The following is a 27,956-nucleotide window of genomic DNA, read 5'->3' on the forward strand; positions in this document are numbered from 1 at the left end:
TATGGCAGTGAGGGGAGGAGCTATATAGCAGCTCTGCTGTGGGTGATCCTCTTGCAACTTCCTGTTGGGAAGGAGAATATCCCACAAGTAATGGATGATCCGTGGACTGGATACACTTAACAAGAGAAATAATACACTTTGCGAGTACACTACTGAAATAATAATAATAAGGATAATATTCACAACAGTGTACCGAAACCTCTTGCTATACCATGACGCAGCTCGTTTGGCCCATGTATCCAGATGGGGTATCAAAACTTCACTTCCCGGATGGCAAGAAGTTGAACAAATCCTTGAACTATACTCACTCAATTATTATAGACTCCTTGAGGTTCTGGGATGCTAGAAGACACACCACAAACATTTCACCTCATCGCTCTCCTACTCAAAGCTTACTGAGTGTGCCTCTTATACTGCCTGAGATCCATCTACAGATATGGTCCAAGTCCTGCGTAACATTGGTAAGAGATGTCTAGGTAGGAGGTAAGCTCATGACTTACTCAGATATTAATGAAAAATTTCCCCTACCGCCCACACTCTATTTTGAATATCTTCACTTGAGCAGTAGGCTAAAAGCATGGAACTTCCCTAAGAGAGACCTACGCAAGATGACAATTTGGAAAAACAGATGGATAAATGGTCTTTCTTTTAAAGTATCCCTATCTTTTCATTATAATATTTGTATCACTTCCTCAAGTCCCTCTTAACCTAATTAATATCTAGCTTGGGAAAGAGACCTAGACCTGTGGTGCATGCCAAGCTACGGTTTCATGCAATTATTTTTACTAAGAAAACTTTACATTGCACAACACTCTGGGAATTATACTATAAGCTGATGGTAAAATGGCACAGTAGCGACTGCTTTGCATGGTATCTTAAACACAGTATCAATTCTATGTTAGAGAGGTTGTAATCTAAGGGCCAAAGGGCTTTATATCTGGTGGGACTGCCCCAGATATAGGACCCACTGGAGCTCGGTCTTGTGGCCCTCCGTGCCTTAGGTATTCAAAAAAATATCACTCCAGAAGTGGGCCTGCTGCACCTAGGCATCCCAAAACCAAACAGATATGTTTTGATCTATCTTCTTATGGCAACAAAGTTGTCTATTGCTAGAGCCTGGAAACAACCAAATTTTCCCACTTTTATTCAAGTAAATTCTTTAATGGTCTATTCTAAAACCATGGAACAGCTTTTTGAATGATCAACAAACTTGATATCTATTTTGCAATATGGACACCCTACAAGGAGGTATACAGAGAATAGAGAGTGCATCCCTTGGGGAATCTTAAGACAGTCTTGAAGTGTTTTCTCTCTATCTCTCCCTTTTCACTATTTCTAGTCAACCTTGATTTTGCAAAAGCAATTAGCCCAAATTATTTGCATGCTATGTGACTACATTACACATTTAAGTTTGTATATCACTGAGTACTTGACTGTAACTTCTCTGAGAATCCTGATTATCACATTATATATAGAAAATTTTAATGAAAATAACCTGATTATACTTAGTTTTGCAAGACCCATGAGGGGCCCTTCCATTTGCTAGTTCTCCTCCATTACCCTTATGAATGTTAGCAGATCTGTGAGTGGTCTATGTAGGTTCAGGAGAATGTTTTACCCTAAAAACATAAATTATGACTTACCAGATAATTTCCTTTCCTTCTGTATGGAAAGAGTTCACAGCTGCATTCCTTAGTTGTGGGAAATACTGAACCTGGCCACCAGAAGGAGGCAAAGACACCCCAGCCAAATGCCCCAGCTTAAAAATACCCCCCCCACTTCCTCATAACCACAGTCATTCTGCCGAGAGAACAAAGAACAGTAGGAGAAACATCAGGATGAAAAAAATGCCAGAAGAATAAATTTAGTGCCGCCCATCGAAGAACACGGGCGGGAGCAGTGGACTCTTCCCATACAGAAGTAAAGGAAATTATCTGGTAAGTCATAATTTATGTATTTCTTCTTAATATGTGAAAGTCCAAAGCTGCATTCCTTATTTGTGGGAAACATATACCCAAGCTCTAGCGTACACGGAATGCTAACGGGAGGGAAAAAAGCGAGGTGGACCCTAATCTGAGGGCACCACAGCCTGCAAAAACTTTCTCCCAAAGACTGCTTCAGCAGAAGCAAAAACATCAAACTTGTAAAATTTGGAAAAAGTATGTAAGGAGGACCAGGTAGCCGCCTTACAAATCTGATCCATAGAGGCCTCATTTTTGAAGGCCCAAGAGGAAACCTTTCCTCTCGTAGAATGAGCTGACTCTATGCTAAACGGATGACACTCCTCAGCCAAAAAGATAAAAAAGTCGAAGAGGCCCTCTGATCCCTATGTTTTCTGGAAAGGAGAACAAACAGCGAAAGAAGTTCGTCTAAATTCCATCGTGGCCTGAAGATAGAACTTCAAGGCACAAACCACATCCAGAATTAGGTTATAAACATTCCTTCGACGAAGAAGGATTAGGACATAAGAAAAGAACCACAATCTCTTGATTAATGTTGCGAAATGACACAGCCTTAGGAAGAAAACCTAAATTGGTTCGTAGAACAGCCTTATCAGCATGGAAAGCCAGATAAGGAGGGACGCATGGCAAGGCAGCAATCACAGATACTCTGTGCGCAGAAGCAATAGTCAGTAGAAAATGAACCTTCCAAGACAACAATTTATTGTCTATTTCATGCATAGGCTCCAACGGAACCCGTTGAAAAACTTTAAGAACAAGATTTAAACTCCAAAGAGGAGCATTAGATCTAAACAAAGGTCTGATCCTAGCAAAGCCTTAACAAAAGACTGCACATCTGAAGGCTCAGCGAACCTCTTGTGCAGTAAAACAGACAGGGCCGAGACAGAATAAGTAGGTCCTCCACAACATATGAATGATGCGACGAGCAACCAGCTTACGAGCTCGAATGAGAGTAAAAAACAAAATTTATGCTTACCTGATAAATTCATTTCTCCTGTAGTGTGGTCAGTCCACGGGTCATCATTACTTCTGGGATATTATCTCCTCCCCTACAGGAAGTGCAAGAGGATTCACCCAGCAGAGCTGCTATATAGCTCCTCCCCTCTACGTCACCTCCAGTCATTCGACCAAAGGACCAACGAGAAAGGAGAAGCCCAAGGGTGTAGTGGTGACTGGAGTATAATCCAAAAAATTTTTAAGCCTGCCATAAAAAACAGGGCGGGCCGTGGACTGACCACACTACAGGAGAAATGAATTTATCAGGTAAGCATAAATTTTGTTTTCTCCTGTTAAGTGTGGTCAGTCCACGGGTCATCATTACTTCTGGGATACCAATACCAAAGCAAAAGTACACGGATGACGGGAGGGACAGGCAGGCTCTTTATACGGAGGGAACCACTGCCTGAAGAACCTTTCTCCCAAAAACAGCCTCCGAAGAAGCAAAAGTGTCAAATTTGTAAAATTTGGAAAAAGTATGAAGAGAAGACCAAGTTGCAGCCTTGCAAATCTGTTCAACAGAAGCCTCATTCTTAAAGGCCCAAGTGGAAGCCACAGCTCTAGTAGAATGAGCTGTAATTCTTTCAGGAGGCTGCTGTCCAGCAGTCTCATAGGCTAATCGTATTATGCTACGAAGCCAAAAAGAGAGAGAGGTAGCCGAAGCTTTTTGACCTCTCCTCTGACCAGAATAAACGACAAACAGGGAAGACGTTTGACGAAAATCCTTAGTTGCCTGTAGATAAAATTTCAGGGCACGGACTACATCTAGATTGTGTAGCAGACTGGTGGCAAGAGTGAGACTCTGCCCAGCGAATTATCTTTGATACTTCCATCATTGCTAGGGAGCTTCTTGTCCCTCCCTGATGGTTGATGTAAGCTACAGTCGTGATGTTGTCCGACTGAAACCTGATGAACCCCCGAGTTGTTAACTGGGGCCAAGCCAGAAGGGCATTGAGAACTGCTCTCAGTTCCAGAATGTTTATTGGAAGGAGACTCTCCTCCTGATTCCATAGTCCCTGAGCCTTCAGAGAATTCCAGACAGCGCCCCAACCTAGTAGGCTGGCGTCTGTTGTTACAATTGTCCAGTCTGGCCTGCTGAATGGCATCCCCCTGGACAGATGTGGCCGATAAAGCCACCATAGAAGAGAATTTCTGGTCTCTTGATTCAGATTCAGAGTGGGGGACAAATCTGAGTAATCCCCATTCCACTGACTTAGCATGCACAATTGCAGCGGTCTGAGATGTAGGCGTGCAAAAGGTACCATGTCCATTGCCGCTACCATTAAGCCGATCACCTCCATGCATTGAGCTACTGACGGGTGTTGAATGGAATGAAGGACACGGCATGCATTTTGAAGCTTTGTTAACCTGTCTTCTGTCAGGTAAATCTTCATTTCTACAGAATCTATCAGAGTCCCCAAGAAGGGAACTCTTGTGAGTGGAAAGAGAGAACTCTTCTTTTCGTTCACCTTCCATCCATGCGACCTTAGAAATGCCAGTACTAACTCTGTATGAGACTTGGCAGTTTGAAAGCTTGAAGCTTGTATCAGAATGTCGTCTAGGTACGGAGCTACCGAAATTCCTCGCGGTCTTAGTACCGCCAGAAGAGTACCCAGAACCTTTGTGAAGATTCTTGGAGCCGTAGCCAATCCGAATGGAAGAGCTACAAACTGGTAATGCCTGTCTAGAAAGGCAAACCTTAGATACCGGTAATGATTTCTGTGAATCGGTATGTGAAGGTAAGCATTCTTTAAATCCACTGTGGTCATGTACTGACCCTCTTGGATCATGGGCAAAATTGTTCGAATAGTTTCCATCTTGAACGATGGAACTCTTAGGAACTTGTTTAGGATCTTTAAATCCAAGATTGGCCTGAAAGTTCCCTCTTTTTTGGGAACTACAAACAGATTTGAGTAAAACCCTTGTCCTTGTTCCGACCGCGGAACTGGATGGATCACTCCCATTAATAAAAGATCTTGTACGCAGCGTAGGAACGCTTCTTTCTTTATTTGGTTTGTTGACAACCTTGACAGATGAAATCTCCCTCTTGGGGGAGAGGATTTGAAGTCCAGAAGGTATCCCTGAGATATGATCTCTAACGCCCAGGGATCCTGAACATCTCTTGCCCAAGCCTGGGCGAAGAGAGAAAGTCTGCCCCCTACTAGATCCGGTCCCGGATTGGGGGCCCTCGATTCATGCTGTCTTAGGGGCAGCAGCAGGTTTCCTGGCCTGCTTGCCCTTGTTCCAGGACTGGTTAGGTTTCCAGCCTTGTCTGTAGCGAGCAACAGCTCCTTCCTGTTTTGGTGCAGAGGAAGTTGGTGCTGTTCCTGTTTTAAAATTACGAAAGGAACGAAAATTAGACTGTCTAGCCCTAGGTTTGGCTTTGTCCTGAGGCAGGGCATGGCCTTTACCTCCTGTAATGTCAGCGATAATCTCCTTCAACCCGGGCCCGAATAAGGTCTGCCCTTTGAAAGGTATATTAAGCAATTTAGATTTAGAAGTAACATCAGCTGACCAGGATTTTAGCCACAGCGCTCTGCGTGCCTGAATGGCAAATCCGGAATTCTTAGCCGTAAGTTTAGTTAAGTGTACTACGGCATCTGAAATAAATGAGTTAGCTAACTTAAGGGTTCTAAGTTTGAGTGTAATCTCATCTAGTGTAGATGATTCAAGTGTCTCTTCCAGAGACTCAAACCAAAATGCTGCTGCAGCCGTGACAGGCGCAATACATGCAAGAGGTTGCAATATAAAACCTTGTTGAACAAACATTTTCTTAAGGTAACCCTCTAATTTTTTATCCATTGGATCTGAAAAGGCACAGCTATCCTCCACCGGGATAGTGGTACGCTTAGCCAAAGTAGAAACTGCTCCCTCCACCTTAGGGACCGTTTGCCATAAGTCCCGTGTGGTGGCGTCTATTGGAAACATTTTTCTAAATATCGGAGGAGGTGAGAACGGCACACCGGGCCTATCCCACTCCTTAGTAACAATTTCAGTAAGTCTCTTAGGTATAGGAAAAACATCAGTACTCGCCGGTACCGCAAAATATTTATCCAACCTACACATTTTCTCTGGTATTGCAACTGTGTTACAATCATTCAGAGCCGCTAACACCTCCCCTAGTAATACACGGAGGTTTTCCAGCTTAAATTTAAAATTTGAAATATCTGAATCCAATCTGTTTGGATCAGAACCGTCACCCACAGAATGAAGTTCTCCGTCCTCATGTTCTGCCGCCTGTGACGCAGTGTCTGACATGGCCCTAATATTATCAGCGCACTCTGTTCTCACCCCAGAGTGATCACGCTTGCCTCTAAGTTCTGGTAATTTAGCCAAAACTTCAGTCATGACAGTAGCCATATCCTGTAATGTGATTTGAAATGGCCGCCCAGATGTACTCGGCGCTACAATATCACGCACCTCCCGAGCGGGAGATGCAGGTACTGACACGTGAGGCGAGTTAGTCGGCATAACTCTCCCCTTGTTGTCTGGTGAAATATGTTCAATTTGTACAGATTGACTTTTATTTAAAGTAGCATCAATACAGTTAGTACATAAATTTCTATTGGGCTCCACTTTGGCATTAGTACATATAACACATGTATCTTCCTCTGAATCAGACATGTTTAACACACTAGCAATTAACTAGCAACTTGGAAATGCTTTTTCAATTAATTTACAATTATATGAAAACGAACTGTGCCTATCAGAAGCACAGAAAAAATTATGACAGTTGAAAATAATTAAGTTATAGCATCAAATCTTTGTAAGAAATATACAATTTCAGCAAAGGATTGTTCCCATTAGCAAAGGATAACTAACCCTGTCAGCAGAAAAAATACACAAATAAACGTTTTTTATCACAGTCAGCTACACTCTTCACAGCTCTGCTGTGATGATTACCTCCCTCAAAAAAGGATTTGAAGATCCCTGAGTTCTGAAGAGATGAACCGGATCATGCAGGAAGAAAATGAACCTCTGACTGAATTTTTTGATGCGTAATAAAAGCGCCAAAAATGGCCCCTCCCCCTCACACATAACAGTGAGAGAGATCAGTGAACTGCTTTAAATTAAACAAAACTATTGCCAAGTGGAAAAAATAATGCCCACAACATTTTTTCACCCAGTACCTCAGAGAAATAAACGTTTTTACATGCCAGCAAAAAAACGTTTAACCTCAATAAATCAATTGTTATTTAAAACCTATTGCAAGTCCCTGCAAATTAGGTAAAATCTATGCATACAGTATAAAACCAGTGAAGTACCATTCCCCAGAATACTGAAGTGTAAAATATACATACATGACAGCCTGATACCAGCTACCTCTACTGCATTTAAGGCTGAGTTTACATTATAACGGTATGGCAGGATTTTCTCATCAATTCCATGTCAGAAAATAACAAACTGCTACATACCTCTTTGCAGATTCATCTGCCCGCTGTCCCCTGATCTGAAGTTTACCTCTCCTCAGATGGCAGAGAAACAGCAATATGATCTTAACTACTCCGGCTAAAATCATAGAAAAAACTCAGGTAGATTCTTCTTCAAATTCTACCAGAGAATGAATAACACACTCCGGTGCTATTATAAAATAACAAACTTTTGATTGAAGGTAATAAACTAATTAAATCACCACAGTCCTCTCACACATCCTATCTATTCGTTGGGTGCAAGAGAATGACTGGAGGTGACGTAGAGGGGAGGAGCTATATAGCAGCTCTGCTGGGTGAATCCTCTTGCACTTCCTGTAGGGGAGGAGATAATATCCCAGAAGTAATGATGACCCGTGGACTGACCACACTTAACAGGAGAAATAACTCTTTCAGAAAACATTGATGAACAAAGAGACCTTGGGTCAGCAGATCCCTGCGACAAGGTAACTTTCACGGAGGAGATGATGACATCTCCACTAGATCCGCAAACCATATCATTCGCGGCCAAGACGGAGCAATCAGACTCACTGACGCCTGCTTGATTCGAGCCACTACACTAGGAAGTAGTGGTAACGGCCGGAAAACAAAATTTATGCTTACCTGATAAATTTATTTCTCTTGTGGTGTATCCAGTCCACGGATCATCCATTACTTGTGGGATATTCTCCTTCCCAACAGGAAGTTGCAAGAGGATCAACCACAGCAGAGCTGCTATATAGCTCCTCCCCTAACTGCCATATCCAGTCATTCGACCGAAGACAAGCAGAGAAAGGAGAAACCATAGGGTGCAGTGGTGACTGTAGTTTAAAGTTAAAAAATACCTGCCTTAAAATCGAGAGGGCGGGCCGTGGACTGGATACACCTCAAGAGAAATAAATTTATCAGGTAAACATAAATTATGTTTTCTCTTTTAAGGTGTATCCAGTCCACGGATCATCCATTACTTGTGGGATACCAATACCAAAGCTAAAGTACACAGATGAAGGGAGGGACAAGGCAGGTACTTAAACGGAAGGTACCACTGCCTGTAAAACCTTTCTCCCAAAAATAGCCTCAGAAGAAGCAAAAGTATCAAATTTATAGAATTTTGAAAAGGTATGAAGCGAAGACCAAGTCGCCGCCTTGCAAATCTGTTCAACAGAAGCCTCATTTTTAAAGGCCCATGTGGAAGCCACAGCTCTAGTAGAATGAGCTGTAATCCTTTCAGGAGGCTGCTGGCCAGCAGTCTCATAAGCTAAGCAGATTATGCTTCTTAGCCAAAATGAAAGAGAGGTTGCCGAAGCCTTTTGGCCTCTCCTCTGTCCAGAGTAGACAACAAACAAAGCAGATGTTTGACAAAAATCTTTAGTAGCTTGTAAATAATACTTTAAAGCACGAACCACATCAAGATTGTGTAATAGACGTTCCTTCTTTGAAGAAGGATTAGGACACAATGATGGAACAACAATCTCCTGATTGATATTCTTATTAGATACCACCTTAGGTAAAAACCCAGGTTTGGTACGCAGAACTACCTTATCTGCATGGAAGATCAGATAAGGAGAATCACATTGTAAGGCAGATAACTCGGAAATTCTACGAGCCGAGGAAATAGCTACCAAAAAAAGAACTTTCCGAGATAAAAGTTTGATATCTATGGAATGAAGAGGATCAAACGGAACCCCTTGAAGAACTTTAAGAACCAAATTTAAGCTCCATGGCGGAGCAACAGGTTTAAACACAGGCTTGATTCTAACTAAAGCCTGACAAAATGCCTGAACGTCTGGAACATCCGCCAGACGCTTGTGCAAAAGAATAGACAGAGCAGAAATCTGTCCCTTTAAGGAACTAGCTGACAATCCTTTTTCCAATCCGTCTTGGAGAAAAGATAATATCTTGGGAATCCTGACCTTACTCCATGAGTAACCCTTGGATTCACACCAATAAAGATATTTACGCCATATCTTATGATAGATTTTCCTGGTGACATGCTTTCGTGCCTGAATTAAGGTATCAATTACTGACTCGGAGAAGCCACGCTTTGATAAAATCAAGCTTTCAATCTCCAGGCAGTCAGTCTCAGAGAAATTAGATTTGGATGGTTGAAAGGACCTTGAAGTAGAAGGTCCTGTCTCAGCGGCAGAGTCCATGGTGGAAAGGATGACATGTCCACCAGATCTGCATACCAAGTCCAGTGTGGCCACGCAGGCGCTATCAAGATCACTGATGCTCTCTCCTGCTTGATTTTGGCAATCAGACGAGGGAGCAGAGGAAACGGTGGAAACACATAAGCCAGGTTGAAAGACCAAGGTGCTGCTAGAGCATCTATCAGCGTCGCCTTGGGATCCCTGGACCTGGATCCGTAACAAGGAAGTTTGGCGTTCTGGCGAGACGCCATGAGATCCAGTTCTGGTTTGCCCCAACGATGAATCAATTGTGCAAACACCTCCAGATGGAGTTTCCACTCCCCCGGATGAAAAGTCTGATGACTTAGAAAATCCGCCTCCCAGTTCTCTACACCTGGGATATGGATAGCTGATAGGTGGCAAGAGTGAATCTCTGCCCAGCTAATTATCTTTGAGACTTCTAACATCGCTAGGGAACTCCTTGTTCCCCCTTGATGGTTGATGTAAGCCACAGTCGTGATGTTGTCCGACTGAAATCTGATGAACCTCATTGTCGCTAGCTGAGGCCAAGCCTGAAGAGCATTGAATATCGCTCTCAGTTCCAGAATGTTTATTGGAAGGAGTATCTCCTCCTGAGTCCACGATCCCTGAGCCTTCAGGGAGTTCCAGACTGCCCCCCAGCCTAGAAGGCTGGCATCTGTCGTTACAATTGTCCAATCTGGCCTGCGAAAGGTCATACCTTTGGACAGATGGACCCGAGATAGCCACAAGAGAAGAGAATCCCTGGTCTCTTGATCCAGATTTAGAAGAGGGGACAAATCTGTGTAATCCCCATTCCACTGACTGAGCATGCAGAGTTGCAGCGGTCTGAGATGTAGGCGTGCAAACGGTACTATGTCCATTGCCGCTACCATTAAGCCGATTACTTCCATACACTGAGCCACCGAAGGGCGAGAAGTGGAATAAAGAACACGGCAGGAATTTAGAAGTTTTGATAACCTGGACTCTGTCAGGTAAATCCTCATTTCTACAGAATCTATTAGAGTTCCCAGAAAAGAGACTCTTGTGAGAGGGGATAGAGAACTCTTTTCTTCGTTCACCTTCCACCCATGCAACCTCAGAAATGCCAGAACTATGTCCGTATGAGACTTGGCAATTTGGAAATTTGACGCCTGTATTAGGATGTCGTCTAAATAAGGGGCCACTGCTATGCCCCGCGGTCTTAGGACCGCCAGAAGTGACCCCAGAACCTTCGTAAAGATTCTTGGGGCTGTAGCTAACCCAAAGGGAAGAGCTACAAACTGGTAATGCCTGTCTAGGAAGGCAAACCTGAGAAACCGATGATGATCTTTGTGTATCGGAATGTGAAGATAAGCATCCTTTAAATCCACTGAAGTCATATATTGACCCTCCTGGATCATAGGTAGGATGGTACGAATAGACTCCATCTTGAATGATGGAACTCTGAGGAATTTGTTTAAGATCTTGAGATCTAAAATTGGTCTGAAGGTTCCCTCTTTTTTGGGAACCACAAACAGATTTGAGTAAAATCCCTGTCCCTGTTCCTCCTTTGGAACTGGATGGATCACTCCCATAACTAGGAGGTCTTTAACACAGTGTAAGAATGCCTCTCTCTTTATCTGGTTTGCAGATAATTGTGAAAGGTGAAATCTCCCTTTTGGAGGGGAAGCTTTGAAGTCCAGAAGATATCCCTGGGATATAATTTCCAACGCCCAGGGATCCTGGACATCTCTTGCCCAAGCCTGGGCGAAGAGCGAAAGTCTGCCACCTACTAGATCCATTACCGGATAGGGGGGCGATCCTTCATGCTGTCTTAGAGGCAGCAGCAGGCTTTTTGGCCTGCTTACCTTTGTTCCAGGTCTGGTTAGGTCTCCAGACCGACTTGGACTGAGCAAAAGTTCCCTCTTGTTTTGCATTAGAGGAAGTTGATGCCGCACTCTCCTTGAAGTTTCGAAAGGCACGAAAATTTGTCTGTTTGGCCCTTGATTTGGACCTATCCTGAGGAAGGGCATGACCTTTTCCTCCAGTGATATCAGAAAGGATCTCCTTCAAACCAGGCCCGAATAGGGTTTGCCCCTTGAAGGGAATTTTAAGCAGCTTAGACTTTGAAGTAACGTCAGCTGACCATGATTTAAGCCATAGCGCCCTGCGCGCCTGAATAGCAAAACCAGAATTCTTAGCCGTTAGTTTAGTCAAATGAACAATGGCATCAGAAACAAAAGAATTGGCTAGCTTAAGTGCTCTAAGCTTGTCAAGTATGTCATCCAATGGGGTCTCTACCTGTAAAGCCTCTTCCAGAGACTCAAACCAGAAAGACGCAGCAGCAGTGACTGGGGCAATGCATGCAAGGGGCTGTAGAATAAAACCTTGTTAAATAAACATTTTCTTAAGGTAACCCTCTAACTTTTTATCCATTGGATCTGAGAAAGCACAACTGTCCTCGACAGAAATAGTAGTACACTTAGCTAGGGTAGAAACTGCTCCCTCCACCTTAGGGACTGTCTGCCATAAGTCCCGTGTGGTGGCATCTATTGGAAACATTTTCTTAAAAATAGGAGGGGGAGAGAACGGCACACCTGGTCTATCCCATTCCTTAGTAATAATTTCTGTAAACCTTTTAGGCATTGGAAAAACATCAGTGCACACCGGCACTGCATAGTATTTATCCAATCTACACAATTTCTCTGGAACTGCAATTGTATCACAGTCATTCAGAGCAGCTAAAACCTCCCTGAGCAATAAGCGGAGGTGTTCAAGCTTAAATTTAAATGTAGACATATCAGAATCAGGTTGAATCCTCTTCCCTGAGCCAGAAACATCACCCACAGAAAGAAGCTCTCCTTCCTCAGCTTCAGCATATTGTGAGGGAGTATCAGACATAGCTCTTAAAGCGTCAGCATGCTCTGTATTTCTTCTAACTCCAGAGCTGTCTTGCTTTCTTCTAAACCCAGGTAGTCTGGATAATACCGCTGACAGTGTATTATCCATGACCGCCGCCATGTCTTGTAAAGTAAACGCTATGGGCGCACTAGATGTACTTGGCGCCATTTGAGCGTGAGTCCCTTGAGCGGGAGTCAAAGGGTCTGACACGTGGGGCGAGTTAGTCGGCATAACTTCCCCCTCGTCAGATTTTACTTAAAGTGAAATCAGTACATTTGGTACATATTCTAAGAGGGGGTTCCACCTTGGCTTCTAAACATAATGAACAAGGAGTTTCCTCTATGTCAGACATGTTTAAACAGACTAGCAATGAGACTGGCAAGCTTGGAAAACACTTTAAATCAAGTTAACAAGCAAAAAATAAAAACGGTACTGTGCCTTTAAGAGAAACAAATTTTGTCAGAATTTGAAAAACAGTGAAAAAAAGCAGTAAATCAAACGAAATTTTTACAGTGTGTATAATAAGCTAACAGAGCATTGCACCCACTTGCAAATGGATGATTAACCCCTTAGTTCAAAAAACGGATCAAAAAAACGATATAGACGTTTTTTAACAGTCACAACAAACTGACACAGCTCTGCTGTGGCCCTACCTTCCCAAACAAACAACTTTGGAAAGCCTAAGAGCCCTTTAGAGAGGTCCTATAGCATTCAGGGGACTCCTGGAGGAAGCTGGATGTCTCAGTCTGTAAAAGTTACTGCGCAATAAAGCGCTAAATTAGGCCCCTCCCACTCATGTTAAAACAGTGGAAAGCCTTAGGAAACTGTTTCTAGGCAAATTTAAGCCAGCCATGTGGAAAAAAACTAGGCCCCAATAAAGTTTTATCACCAAAGCATATATAAAAACGCTTAAACATTTCCAGCAAACGTTTTATATTGCAAATCTATAAGAGTATTACCTCTGAAAGTAAGCATGATACCAGTCGCTATTAAATCACTGTATTCAGGCTTACCTTACATAAATCTGGTATCAGCAGCATTTTCTAGCATTCACATCTCTAGAAAAAATTCCCCAGCTGAAGTTACCTCTCTCTTCAGTTATGGATCTTAGTTACAACCTGCTAAGATCATAGAGATCACAGGCAGATTCATCTTCTATTTTCTGCCTGGGACAAAATAGTACAACTCCGGTACCATTTAAAAATAACAAACTTTTGATTGAAGAAAAAAACAACTACGTTTCACCACTTCTCTCTTACTACCTCCATGCTTGTCGAGAGTTGCAAGAGAATGACTGGATATGGCAGTTAGGGGAGGAGCTATATAGCAGCTCTGCTGTCGGTGATCCTCTTGCAACTTCCTGTTGGGAAGGAGAATATCCCACAAGTAATGGATGATCCGTGGACTGGATACACCTTAGAAGAGAAAGATAAATTAGACTGAACCTCCAAGGCACCGCTAATGCATCTGTTAGCTCCGCCTGAGGATCCCTGTACCTCGACCCATATCTGGGTAGCTTGGTATTGAGACTTCATAAGATCCTCCTCTTGCAAATCTCCCCAAACACCTGGGATGGAGAAACCATTTCCCCGGATGAAAGGATTGTCTGCTGAGGAAAACCACTTCCTAGTTGTCCACATCCTGAACAAACATGGGTATCAGCCTACTCCAGAATCCAAGATACTTCCCTCACAGCTAGGGAGCTTCTCATTCCCCCCTGATGGTAGATGTAAGCCACCAAGGTTATATTGTCTGGTTGGAATCTGATAAACTGGGACAAACTCAGCAGAGGCCAAGCCTTCAGAGCATTGTATATTGCCTGAAAATCCAAAATGAGATCGGGAGGGAGCGGCCCTGTGCCTCCCTGGCACCCCAAACAGCTCTCAATCCTGACAGAATCACAACCGTAGTCACAATCACCCAGGAGGGTCTTAAGACGGGCATCCCTCAAAATAAGTGACCCGGACAAAAATACTAAGAGAGCTGTTCTCTCGATCGAATATCCAGAGAAATCTGTTGAGACAGATCCAATGATCACCGTTCCACTGCTTCAGCATGCGCAGTTGCAACAGTCTGAGGTGAAACGTGGCAAAGAAATGATGTCCATGTTAGACACCATGAGACAACGAGCCACAGATGGCCTTAAGGAGGTTTGAAAAGCAAGACATATGGAAGCTAGCTTGCAATGTCTCTGGTCAGTTAGAATATTCCTACTCTAATATAGTATCCATGAATTCTATCCTGGTACTTGATACAAGAGAACTCTCTATCTTCCATCCATGGGATCGAAGAAGACAGAGGAGAGATTCCAAATAGTCCACTCTTTGGAGCCGAAGCTAGACCAAACGGAAGTGCAATAAACTGGAAGTGCTGGTCCAGGAACGCAAACCTTATGACCTGGAAGTGGCCCTTGAGGATTGGTACGTGAAGGGAGCATCCTTCAGATCTATGATGTTCATGAACTGCCCTTCTCGAATGAGGGGAAGAATGGACCTATTGTCTCCATCTTAAACAAGGGGCCATTTAAAACTTATTTAAGCACTGTAGGTCCAGAATCGGACGGAAAGTTCCCTCCATCTTCGGGACCACGAAAAGGTTTGAATAGTATCCCAAACCTCACTGCGATAGGCACCGGGACAATAACTCTTAAGAGGACAGATCCCGTACACACCCCAGAAAGGCTCTCCTCCTTTCTGGTCAGGAAGACCGGAGAGAGAGGAGGAATCTGCCCTTGGATGGCTGAGACTTAAAACCTATCTTGTAACCCTGAGCTATGACCTCCAGGACCCATGGATCCCGCACATCCCTGAACCAAGCGACTAAAAAGAGTGAAAGACTGCCCCTACACGATCCAGATGAGGACCGAGGACCGCCCATTCATGACGACTTGGACTCGGCGGGCTTCTTGCTCTGCTTGGATTTATTTCAGGTCTGAGCCGGCTTCCAAGAGCTCTTGTTTTGCTCTGGCCTAGTGGAGGACTGCTGACATGGGCTTTATCAGAACGAAAATTGTCCCTTAGACTAGTCCATAATTTCTTGCGGTAGGAGGGCACCCTTATTAGCAACCTCAAGGCCTTAATTCTTTCCTGAAGAACGTCGTGGGGAGCCTCCCCCTCAATTAAATCCTGTAAGGAGTTGCACCAATAGGTAACTGCTCCAGCAACAGCTGCCGCCGGTTGAAAAACAAATATACCGTATGTTGAAACATCTTTTTGACAGAGCTTCTATCTTTTATCCATGGGCTCCTAAAACGAAGAGCTATCCTCAAGAGGGATAGTAGTACGTTTAGCAAGGGCGAATATAGTGCTATCATTTTTAGGGACAGAACATCACAACTCAATAGAGAGTCCAGGACAGGGAACAATTTGTTAAAGGGAGAAGAGGGAAAAAAGGAATCCAATCCCATCCCACTCATTCTTAATAATGTTCGCCACCTAACAGGAGCAGGGAAGGATAAGGTACCACCCTGTCCTCAAACTCTATCTAATTTAGGAATCAAAGGTTAATCAGGCAATTTGGTCTCTGGAACCTCTGAATTCGACAAAAACTTCCTTTTGAAGAAAGCGCAAATTATTAAAACTCAAGTCTGGTTCCTCTGCAGCCGGAGGCTTAGAGGCAGCAGACTCCGACCCAGAATGTTCATACTCTGAAGTCTCAGAAAGAACTTCATCCTTGGATAACTGTATCAGTTAAATCCAATAAATTATATGATGTACACTGGGAAGGATTGCAATATGTAACCTTTTGCTTGCGCTTGGTAGGGCGAGGTAAAGCATTAAAGGTCGCAGACACCGCCATCTAAACTGCGCAGTAACGTCTGGTGAAAAAAAATGCCACCTCCAGATGGAGGATCAGTAATGCTACGGGAAACTGCATGTGTAGAGAGACAAGAATGTAGGGTACGCACCTCACTGGACGACAACTCCTCAGAGGAGTCACATTATCAAGGCATATGGAACATAACTGAGAGGGCAGACATAAGGCCTCCTCACAAAATAAATAGGAATGACTCTTTAGGAATAGAGGGAGTACCCTCTAAAGTAACAGAATGTTTCATCGATAGTGCAATAAGCGGAGAACTATAGAAAATAAAACAATCTTATTTTATTCACAAAAACGGCATCCTTATACCCTAATGGCTGGGGCATTCTAAAGTGCGCCAAACTTGTAAGCTGCACAGCTCTCAAAGTGAAAGTGAAACCTGTATATTCCATAACAGCCTATGAGCCAATAACATCTCACACAAAAAAGCAGCATAAAATCAAACATATAAGATTATTCCACACTGTTCAATAATCCCCCTCAGGAGATATTAACCCTTGATTCTATATGGATAAAAGGAGTCACACTGTGACCCTGTCTTCTTGCGATATCATACATGTATAAAAAATGAAACAATCTTACCAGAATCTATGCCGTGGAACAGTAACAGGGCCCTTCAAGTGTGACAGATAGTAGCATCACTTCTGACATGGACTTGAGAGAAAAAAGAAGGCAGCGAAACTCGTCAACGCTGATTGTTTATGGAGCTGTTTATATGAGTCGGGATGGTTTCACAGAAAGACTCTCTCTGCATCTTCGGACTCTAACTTTCATCAATGCTCTCACTGAGAAGCTGACAAGACTACTTAAAACTCCAGTCCCATCTGAAAGCGTACTACCCTCCTTAAGAGATTACTCCGAAATCTTCTGACACTTCTCTGCCAACCTCCTGTGACGAAAAGCAAAGAATGACTGGGGTTATGAGGAGGTGGGGGAGGTATTTAAGCCTTTGGCTGGGGTGTCTTTGCTTCCTTCCGGTGGCCAGGTTCAGTATTTCCCACAAGTAAGGAATGCAGTTGTGGACTCTTCCCATATTAAGAAGGAAATGGAGGTTTGTCTTTTGGCAGTACAATAACTTTTCTCATGCATGATTATACAGTGATGCTATATTTATTGTCTTGTTATATGCGTTGTCTCAATGTATGTTTTTCATATGCCTTAACTTAATAATTATTTTAAAAAATAATGAATACACAATGCATTCTAACTATACTTGAACATTTTAAGGTGGATTTCATTTTAAGTTTAGTGTTCGTTAAATGTGGTGACTGTAAAGTCTACCGTTTAACCATATAAATTACATAACACTATAACTTCTATTTTGCTTATTGCATAGAATACAGAATAGAATAACTTAAATACGTCATTTTTTATAATGTTCTATAAATAGAAACCTATAATGAGCAGAACTCATAAAATTTGCTTGCTACGTCCCTTTACAATGGAACATTCAGTTCCTTAGGGCTTATTGACAAAACTGCTTGGTCTCTGGAGCTGCATCACACAGTTAAAGGGGTTAAATAGCCTGTGATGCATAAGATGAATAAGATTCTCCCAGACAGGGATTTCCAGAACTTAAATAATAATAATAAAAAAATAAATAACAAAACAGAATTTATGCTTACCTGATAAATTTCTTTCTCCTACGGTGTGTCCGGTCCACGGCTTCATCCTTACTTGTGGGAATATTCTCTTCCCCAACAGGAAATGGCAAAGAGAGCACAGCAAAAGCTGCCCATATAGCTCCCCCTCTGGCTCCGCCCCCCAGACATTCGACTGACGGTTAGGAGAAAAAGGAGAAACCATAGGGTGCCGTGGTGACTGTAGTGTACAGAAATAAAAAATTTGAAACCTGACTAAAAAGCCAGGGCGGGCCGTGGACACCGTAGGAGAAAGAAATTTATCAGGTAAGCATAAATTCTGTTTTCTCCTACATTGGTGTGTCCGGTCCACGGCTTCATCCTTACTTGTGGGAACCAATACCAAAGCTTTAGGACACGGATAAAGGGAGGGAACAAGTCAGGTTACCTAAACGGAAGGCACCACGGCTTGCAAAACCTTTCTCCCAAAAATAGCCTCCAAAGAAGCATAAGTATCGAATTTGTAAAATTTTGCAAAAGTGTGCAGAGAAGACCAAGTCGCTGCCTTACATATCTGATCAACAGAAGCCTTGTTCTTGAAGGCCCATGTGGAAGCCACAGCTCTAGTAGAGTGAGCTGTAATCGTTCAGGAGGCTGCCGTCCGGCAGTCTCATAAGCCAATCGGATGATGCTTTTCAGCCAAAAAGAAAGAGAGGTAGCAGTAGCTTTCTGTCCTCTCCTCTTACCAGAATAAACGACAAACAAAGATGAAGTCTGTCTGAAATCCTTTGTTGCTTCTAAGTAGAATTTTAAAGCACGGACCACATCTAAATTGTGTAACAAACGTTCCTTCTTCGAAACTGGATTCGGACACAGAGAAGGAACAACTATTTCCTGGTTAATATTCCTGTTGGAAACCACTTTTGGAAGAAAACCAGGTTTGGTACGCAAAACAACCTTATCTGCATGGAATACCAGATAGGGTGAATTACACTGCAAAGCAGACAATTCAGAAACTCTTCTAGCAGAAGAAATAGCAACCAAAAACAGAACTTTCCAAGATAGTAACTTAATATCTATGGAATGTAAAGGTTCAAACGGAACCCCTTGAAGAACTGAAAGAACTAAGTTTAGACTCCATGGAGGAGTCATGGGTCTGTAAACAGGCTTGATTCTGACTAAGGCCTGTACAAATGCCTGTACATCTGGCACTGCTGCCAGACGTTTGTGTAACAAAACAGACAGAGCAGATATCTGTCCTTTTAGAGAGCTCGCTGACAACCCTTTATCCAAACCCTCTTGGAGAAAGGAGAGAATCCTAGGAATTTTAATTTTACTCCAAGAGAATCCCTTGGATTCACACCAACAGATATATCTTTTCCATATTTTATGGTAAATTTTCCTAGTCACAGGTTTTCTGGCTTGGACCAGAGTATCTATAACTGAATCTGAAAACCCACGCTTAGATAAAATCAAGCGTTCAATTTCCAAGCAGTCAGTTGCAGAGAGACTAGATTTGGATGTTCAAATGGACCTTGTACTAGAAGATCCTGTCTCAAGGGTAGCTTCCATGGTGGAGCCGATGACATATTCACCAGGTCTGCATACCAAGTCCTGCGTGGCCACGCAGGAGCTATCAGAATCACTGAGGCCTTCTCCTGTTTGATCCTGGCTACGAGCCTGGGAAGGAGAGGAAACGGTGGAAACACATAAGCTAGGTTGAACGACCAAGGCGCCACTAAAGCATCCACTAGTGTCGCCTTGGGATCCCTGGATCTGGACCCGTAGCGAGGAACCTTGAAGTTCTGACGAGACGCCATCAGATCCATGTCTGGAATGCCCCATAATTGAGTTAACTGGGCAAAGACCTCCGGGAGGAGTTCCCACTCCCCCGGATGGAAGGTCTGACGACTCAATAATCTGCCTCCCAGTTGTCTACTCCTGGGATGTGAATTGCAGATAGATGGCAGGAGTGATCCTCCGCCCATTTGATGATCTCGGATACCTCTCTCATCGCCAAGGAACTCTTTGTTCCCCACTGATGATTGATGTACGCTACAGTCGTCATGTTGTCCGACTGAAATCTTATGAATCCGGCCTTCGCTAGTTGAGGCCAAGCCCGGAACGCATTGAATATCGCTCTCAGTTCCAGAATGTTTATCGGGAGAAGAGACTCTTCCCGAGACCATAGACCCTGAGCTTTCAGGGAGTGCCAGACCGCGCCCCAGCCTAAAAGACTGGCGTCGGTCGTGACAATGACCCACTCTGGTCTGCGGAAACTCATTCCTTGAGACAGGTGATCTTGAGTCAACCACCAACGGAGTGAGTCTCTGGTTAACTGGTCTACTTGAATCTGGGGAGACAAGTCTGCATAATCCCCATTCCACTGTTTGAGCATGCACAGTTGCAATGGTCTTAGATGAATTCGAGCAAAGGGATCCACGTCCATTGCTGCAACCATTAGTCCTATTACTTCCATGCACTGAGCTATGGAAGGCTGAGGAATAGATTGAAGAACTTGACAAGCATTCAGAAGCTTTAATTTTCTGACCTCTGTCAGAAAAATCTTCATTTCTACAGAATCTATTATTGTTCCCAGAAAGGGAACCCTTGTAGACGGGGACAGGGAACTCTTTTCCAAGTTCACCTTCCACCCGTGAGACCTGAGAAAAGCTAATACAATGTCGGTATGAGCCCTTGATCTGGAAAGGGACGACGCTTGGATTAGGATGTCGTCTAGGTAAGGTACCACTGCAATGCCCCTCGGTCTTAGAACCGCTAGAAGGGACCCTAGCACCTTTGTGAAAATTCTGGGAGCAGTGGCTAAACCGAACGGAAGAGCCACGAACTGGTAATGTTTGTCCAGAAAGGCGAACCTTAGGAACTGATGATGATCTTTGTGGATAGGAATTTGTAGGTACGCATCCTTTAAGTCCACGGTAGTCGCCGCTAATTTCGCCAATTGCAAAGCGGCATCTAAAATAAAGGAATTAGCCAACTTTAGTGCGTGAATTCTGTCCATGACTTCCTCATATGGAGTCTCCTTATTGAGCGAATTTTCTAGTTCCTCGAACCAAAAAGACGCCGCCGTTGTGACAGGAATAATGCACGAAATTGGTTGGAGAAGGAAAGCTTGCTGAACAAATATCTTTTTAAGCAATCCTTCCAATTTTTTATCCATAGGATCTTTGAAAGCACAACTGTCCTCAATGGGAATAGTCGTGCGCTTGGCCAACGTAGAAACTGCCCCCTCAACCTTAGGGACTGTTTGCCATGCGTCCCTTCTGGGGTCGACAATGGGGAACATTTTCTTAAATATAGGAGGTGGGACAAAAGGTATACCTGGCTTCTCCCACTCCTTAGTCACTATGTCCGCCACCCTTTTGGGTATCGGAAACGCATCAGCGTGCACAGGGACCTCAAGGAATTTGTCCATTTTGCACAATTTCTCTGGAATCACCAAAGAGTCACAATCGTCAAGAGTAGTTAGCACCTCCTTAAGCAGGGCACGGAGATGTTCTAACTTAAATTTAAACGTCACGATATCAGGTTCTGCCTGCTGAGAAACTTTTCCTGAATCAGAAATTTCTCCCTCCGACAGACCCTCCCTCACTGCCAATTCTGACTGGTGTGAGGGTATAACAGATAAATTATCGTCAGCGCACACTTGCTCATCCTCTGTATTTAAAACTGAGCAATCACGCTTTCTTGGAAATGCTTGCAGTTTGGATAAAAGATTAGCTATAGAATTATCCATTACTGCCGTTAATTGTTGCATAGTAACAAGCATTGGCTAGATGTACTAGGTGTCGCCTGCGCGGGCATAACTGGTGTTGACACAGAAGGAGAGGATGATGAACTACCCCCACTACCTTCATTTGAAGAATCATCTTGGGCAACCTTATTAAATGTGACAGTACTGTCCTTACTTTGTTTGGACGCCATGGCACAATTTTCACATACATTTAAAGGGGGAACCACCTTGGCCTCCATACACACAGAACATGTTCTATCTGAAGGTACAGACATGTTAGACAGACTTAGACAGGCTATTAATGCAATAAAACCGTTTTTAAAGAAAACAGTTACTGTCTCTTTAAATATTAACAGAGTACACTTTATTTCTGAATGTTTGAAAAACTAAGAAGGAAATATCCGATCTTTACCAAATTTGCACCCTAGTGTCTTAATGCTTTGAAAGTATTGCACACAGTATAAGCCCTTAAATGAGCAAACCGGAGCTAATTGTTCAATTTACCAGTTTAAACCCACTACAGTCCCTGCCACAGCCTTTGCTGCGGCTTTACCTTTCCTTGGGGGTTATTCACCACAGAAATAAGCCTTCTAGAATCGTTTTTTATGGCCACAGGACCCTCTCACATGAAGCTGCATGCACTGCTTCCAGAAGTAACTGCGCAATTAAGGCGCGAAAATGAGTCCTCCTCCTTCTGCATACCAGAGTGAAGGGGCCTTCCTGACTAGATTAGGTGTCTAAACGACTGCCAGGCGTAATAAAAACGTTCCCAAAGTGTTTCCAAGTTCCAAAACACTCCAAAAGTCATATAAATATTGTATAAATCAATCGATTTAGCCCACAATAGTGTCAACCAGTATATAGCCCATTAAAAAGCCTTCATTCTGTTATGAGTCTAAGAAAATGGCTTACCGATCCCATAAGGGAAAATGACAGTCTTCTAGCATTACTATGTCTTGTTAGAAAAGGGACTAGTCATACCTTGAGCAGAAAAGTCTGCAAACTGTTCCCCCCAACTGAAGTTCTCTGGTTTCAACAGTCCTGCGTGGGAACAGCAATGGATTTTAGTTACTGCTGCTAAAATCATACTCCTCTTTAAACAGAACTCTGTTGTAGAGTAAATAGTACAAACCGGCCCTATTTTAACATAACAAACTCTTGATAGAAGAAATAAAAAACTACAACTAACACCACATACTCTTTACCATCCCCGTGGAGATGTTCAGAGCGGCAAAGAGAATGACTGGGGGGCGGAGCCAGAGGGGGAGCTTTTGCTGTGCTCTCTTTGCCATTTCCTGTTGGGGAAGAGAATATTCCCACAAGTAAGGATGAAGCCGTGGACCGGACACACCAATGTAGGAGAAACGAGGAATTATGATGGATTTAGAACGTTTTACTTAATAACCTTTCAGTGTTACAATATATGTCAGCATCTTATTTGGGATTTAAGGGGATTATTTCAAGAGCGTGCATTCCTATTTACTCAATTCACTACAATTTCATCTATGTAAAGATGTCCACCTGTGATATAGGGAAAGCTTGGACTGATTTGGGTTACAACTGCAACATATGTCAGTAGCAAAGTTACCTGTTTTGATTATGACATGAGTTGTTGAATCCAATATTTGATTTGTTAATGTGCTCTGGGTTTTCTTTGCAAACTTTTGAATTAGTACCTGGAAAAAAATAAAGTGTGATGTGCATGAGTATAAAAGACAAGGTCATACATGGACTTGTGTGTTAAACCTGCTGTTAGTATATCTTCTAATAATGTTTCCATGATTTGAACCTAAACTTTATAAGTTCTCCAACTAATTGTCCTAGCAATAGCTTTAAAAGGACATGATACTAAACTCCATTGTATGCTGAATTATTCAAGTTAAATAAATACTATTCATAACAAAAAGGCATACACATTTGCATTAAGCTGCTTTTAACCAAATTAACCCCTTTGCTAACTTACAAAGCACCTATCCTATCTCAAATATTATAATTTAGTTTACTGCCAAATTCCAAACCTATCAGTGGATCTCAAGGTACTGCAGACCACCCACACATCTAAAGGACACATATAAAGGTGTAATAATTCTTAAAGTGTTTCCCTTTTTAAATGCTAAATGTAGCCACCAATCATCAAGCGCTACCCAGGGTGCTGAACCAATAATGGGTCGGCTCCTAAGCTTACATTCATGCTTTTTTTTAATAAAGATACTAAGAGAACAAAGAAACATTGATAATAGGAGTAAATTAGAAAGAAAAAAATGGGTTTCATATCCCTTTAATAAATCCATCTTGTTTTTGTGCCTAAATAATGTCTTCCGAGAGAAGAATGAATCCAAATTCTGCAAACAATTTTTTCTTCAAAATGCTGCAAATTGCCTAAACTAACTGATTGCTTTGCACAGTGGACACACTCATTTACAGCCAACGCTAACCAGCCATCAATATAGGAGATAAGATAAAGATACTAACCCAGGTTTTCAAGTACTTATTTTTTGCAAATCATTAATAAAGTGGCAATTTTAAATGCTTTTAAATCATTCTTTTTACAACTCAGTAGTTAATTACCGATTACACACACACATATTTAATTTAACTTTAAGGATTTTATAACTGATTCTTCTGTAACACCTCATTTCCTCCCCTTAATGTGCCTAATATACTTCTGTTCCAAACACTTATTATTTATTTAAAAGGATACAATAAAAAAATCTCAATACATAAAAAAATACAGGCGCATTGCAAAATATTTTCATACAAAATAAACAAAGGTGGAAAAATCTTTTGCAGTATGTTTATCTTATCTCCTTTGTAATAGACCATTAGAAACAAATATAAATGAGTTCATGCACTGTTCAAGCAATCATGATGCTAAGTGCGGTTGTAAAGCCTGTGGTACATGCTCCATCTTATCTAGAGGACACAATTTTCTGAGATAAATAATAGGGAAACTAATCAAAATACACAATAAAAGTGCAAAGCATGTTTTAACACTCATACGTTTTATGGGGGATTTAATACCTCTTTAATATAAAAAAAACATCCGACAAGTATAAATTATTTTGAAATAAATCAAACTCTATATTCAGGCAGGATAAATATAGCGATCTTCTGGATATTACTCTTATAAAGATGGATTTTATAAACAAGTGAAAACGTTTGGAACTGCTGTAAACACACTATACAAAAGAAACAATGTTTTTTTTGCATTTCATAATGAGATTCAGTAATATGTTTAATTGCACCTGAAAAACAATTAATTTAGATACAGAAGAAATTTTTTTTTTTTTTTAAGGAAACAAAAATTGGTTTAAATGAAAGCAGGAATACATGAGAGGTGCACACATGAAGAGCATGGTAGCAAATTAAGGAAGCCCCCTTGTGCATGCAGACTCCACACAAAAAACCTCTAACCATTTTTATTCCCAGTTAAACAAGAAATATAAAGTCATCTAGTTGCCTTGGCCAGGTTTTCAGAAAGTAATTCCGTGCTACAGTGTATTTCAAATTCATTTCTCTATAATACATGAAGCAAGATAAACAGAGAACTCTGACAGAAGCATTATGAGATGGATCTTGTCGTTGGCACAAGCCAAAAAAATTCTAAACCTTGTAAAGGGTCTGTGGAAAGTGGTGCGGCAGTATAAAACCTAATAAAAGTGCTGTGAATAAATCCTATCATATTGGCTTAATTAAAGGGGCATAGGCATCATTACTCTGTCTATTAATTAGGCTTGTGAATAAGAGGGTACAATAAAAAAAAGGCTCAAGCAACACACACACACACACATTTATATACACATATATACATACACACGCACACATACACACAATCAATAAAAAAAAGTTTTAAAATGCTGAAGAATAGCTTTGGGTTGAAGACGCATTAATACAAATCTGCTAAATATCTCTTATCAGTTGACTCCCTCAGGGACTAAATGAGATAATTGTACCCCCTGATATTTTTCGTGCATCTGCCACATCCTTTCATTTTTGCTTGAGATACCCAGTTTTGGAAGCCAAGAAACACATTTTATACTGAAAATTTTGATAAACATGACAAATTGTTTATATAGTTAAAAAACTGATTTAATATATTTAACTTTATTATTTTGTAGAAAAGGGTTTGAAAGGGACATGAAACCCAAACATTTTCTTTTACGATTCAGAGAGAACATATGTTTTAAACAACTTTCCAGTTTACTTTTATTATCAATCTAGCTTCATTCTTTTGGAATCTCTTATTTAAGGAGCAAAAATTCACTACTGGAAGCTACCTGTACTCATTGGTAAGCCAATGACAAGAGGCAAATATTTGCAGCCACAAATCAGCAGATAGCTTCCAGCTCCCAAGCCTACCTAGGTATGCTTTTTAACAAAGGATACCAAGAGAAATATATGGCAACAAAGCAGACATTTCTTGTAGTTACAAGGTATTTACCACTGTCCCTTTAAGTTGCTGCTTGCTTGTTGGTCTTTCTACCATCAGTCTTCAGCAAGTAAATCACATGTTCCATTGCGCTGAGGTCAAGTGATTGACTTGGCTATTCAACAATATTAAACTTCTTTTCCTTGAAAAACACTTTGGTTGTTTTTGCAGTAAGTTTTGGGTCACTATCCATCTGTACTGTAAAGCGCCATAAATTCGTTTTGCAGGATTTGGCTGAATCTAAGCGGTATAGCCATTTACCTGCTGTTTGTGTCAGCAGTCATGCCATAAACACTAGTGACCCAGTTCCATTTGGAGCCATACATGCCCATGCCAAAACACTACCTCCATCATGTTTCAGAGATGATGTGGTATTTTTCAGATCTTTATGCACTTCTCTTCCCATCATTCTGGTACACCTTGATCTTCGTTTAATTTGTCCAAAAAATATTGTTCCAGAACTGGGCAGGCTTTTTTTTTATATGTTTTGTGGCAAAGTCTAATCTTATTGAGGCTTACCAATGGTTTGCAACTTGTGACAAACACTCTAAATTTGTGTAATAAAGTCTTCTCTTGATTGTAGACTTTGACAGCAAGAAGCCTACCTCCTTTAGAGTGGTTTTGACTTGGCTAGATAAGGGGTTTTTCTTCAATAAGGAAAGATTTTTTGCAATTATCCACTGCAGTTATCTTCTGTGGCCTTTTTTTTTTTTTTTGCTGAGCTAACCAGTGCTTTCCTTCTTTTTGAGAATGTACCACATTAGTAATATGGCCCCTCCTAATGTTTCGGCCATCTCTCTGGTGGGTGTGTTTTGTTGTTTCCAGCCAAATGAGGGCCTGCTTTACTTGCATTTATAGATCTTTGGACCTTACATTGAGAATTTACAGTAATAGCTTCCAAATGCAAATTCCACATTTGGAATTAGCACCATACCTTCAAATTGCTTAAAGGGACAGTCTATACCAGAATTTGTATTGTTTAAAAAGATAATCGCTTTATTACCCATTCCCCAGTTTTGCATAACCAGCACAGTTATATTAATATATGTTTTACCTCTGTGATTACCTTGTATCTAAGCCTTGGCAGACTGACCCTTATCTCAGTGCTTCTGACAGACAGGCAGTTTAGTCAATAAGTGCAGACTCCTAAATAACTCCAAGGGAGTGAGCACAATGTTATCTAATGTGACACACATGAACTAGTACTGTCTAACTGTGAAAAACTTTCAAAATGCTCTGAGCTAAGAGGTGGTTTTCAATGGTTTAGAAATCAGTTTGAGCCTACCTAGGTTTAGCTTTTTAAAAATACCACCAAGGGAACAAAGCAAATTTAATGATAAAAGTCAATTGGAAAGTTGTTTAAAATTGCATGCACTATATGAATTATGAAAGTTTAATTTTGACTAGACTGTCCCTTTAAGTGTTAATGAAATGTGGAAAAAGTCAACACCTGCCATGAAACAGCTTCTCAGTCAACTACATTCAAACAAGTGCTCTAATTCCTAAACCAATCATCCAGTTGGTATGTAAATACTCTTAGATTAAAACAAAACGGACTGCATGCACTTGAAAGGACCACTAAATACAGTAAAAATGCAACATTAGTGTATACAAGTGCATATTAAAAAGACAATGCAATAACACCCTGAATTTTGAATAAGCAGTAGATTTTTTTTCTGGCAAATTAATTTTTTCGCCCATTTTCCGCCCCCCTGTATAATTTGACAGACATCAGCCAATCATAGACTAGTATACGTATACCCTGTGAGCTCGTGCACATGCTCAGTAGAAAGTGCGCATATAAAAATACTGTGCAAAATTTGATAACCTGAATTCATATAACAAACTCCATTCTATTTTTTTCTAATAGCTAAACTAACTTTACTAATGTCAAAATACTTATGGATTGAACTGTATATGTAAAATTGCTCCTTTTTACATTGTTGTAGGGTGCTTACATCATGTTTCAAATCAT

The 27,956-nt window shown here is 41.6% G+C and overlaps 1 protein-coding gene across 1 annotated transcript in view; it reads right to left on the bottom strand.

Annotated features, from left to right (window-relative positions):
* Nucleotides 1-27,956, bottom strand: part of BRCA1 (BRCA1 DNA repair associated) — a 1,073,265-nt gene that overhangs the window by 335,268 nt on the left and 710,041 nt on the right. Inside the window, exon 14 of the mRNA XM_053699586.1 lies at nt 23,141-23,228. Coding sequence (XP_053555561.1) covers nt 23,141-23,228 — 88 coding nt within the window. The remainder of the gene's footprint in view (nt 1-23,140; nt 23,229-27,956) is intronic.

The sequence above is a fragment of the Bombina bombina genome, chromosome 1, assembly GCF_027579735.1.
Source record: "Bombina bombina isolate aBomBom1 chromosome 1, aBomBom1.pri, whole genome shotgun sequence".
Classification (NCBI taxonomy): Eukaryota; Metazoa; Chordata; class Amphibia; order Anura; family Bombinatoridae; genus Bombina; species Bombina bombina.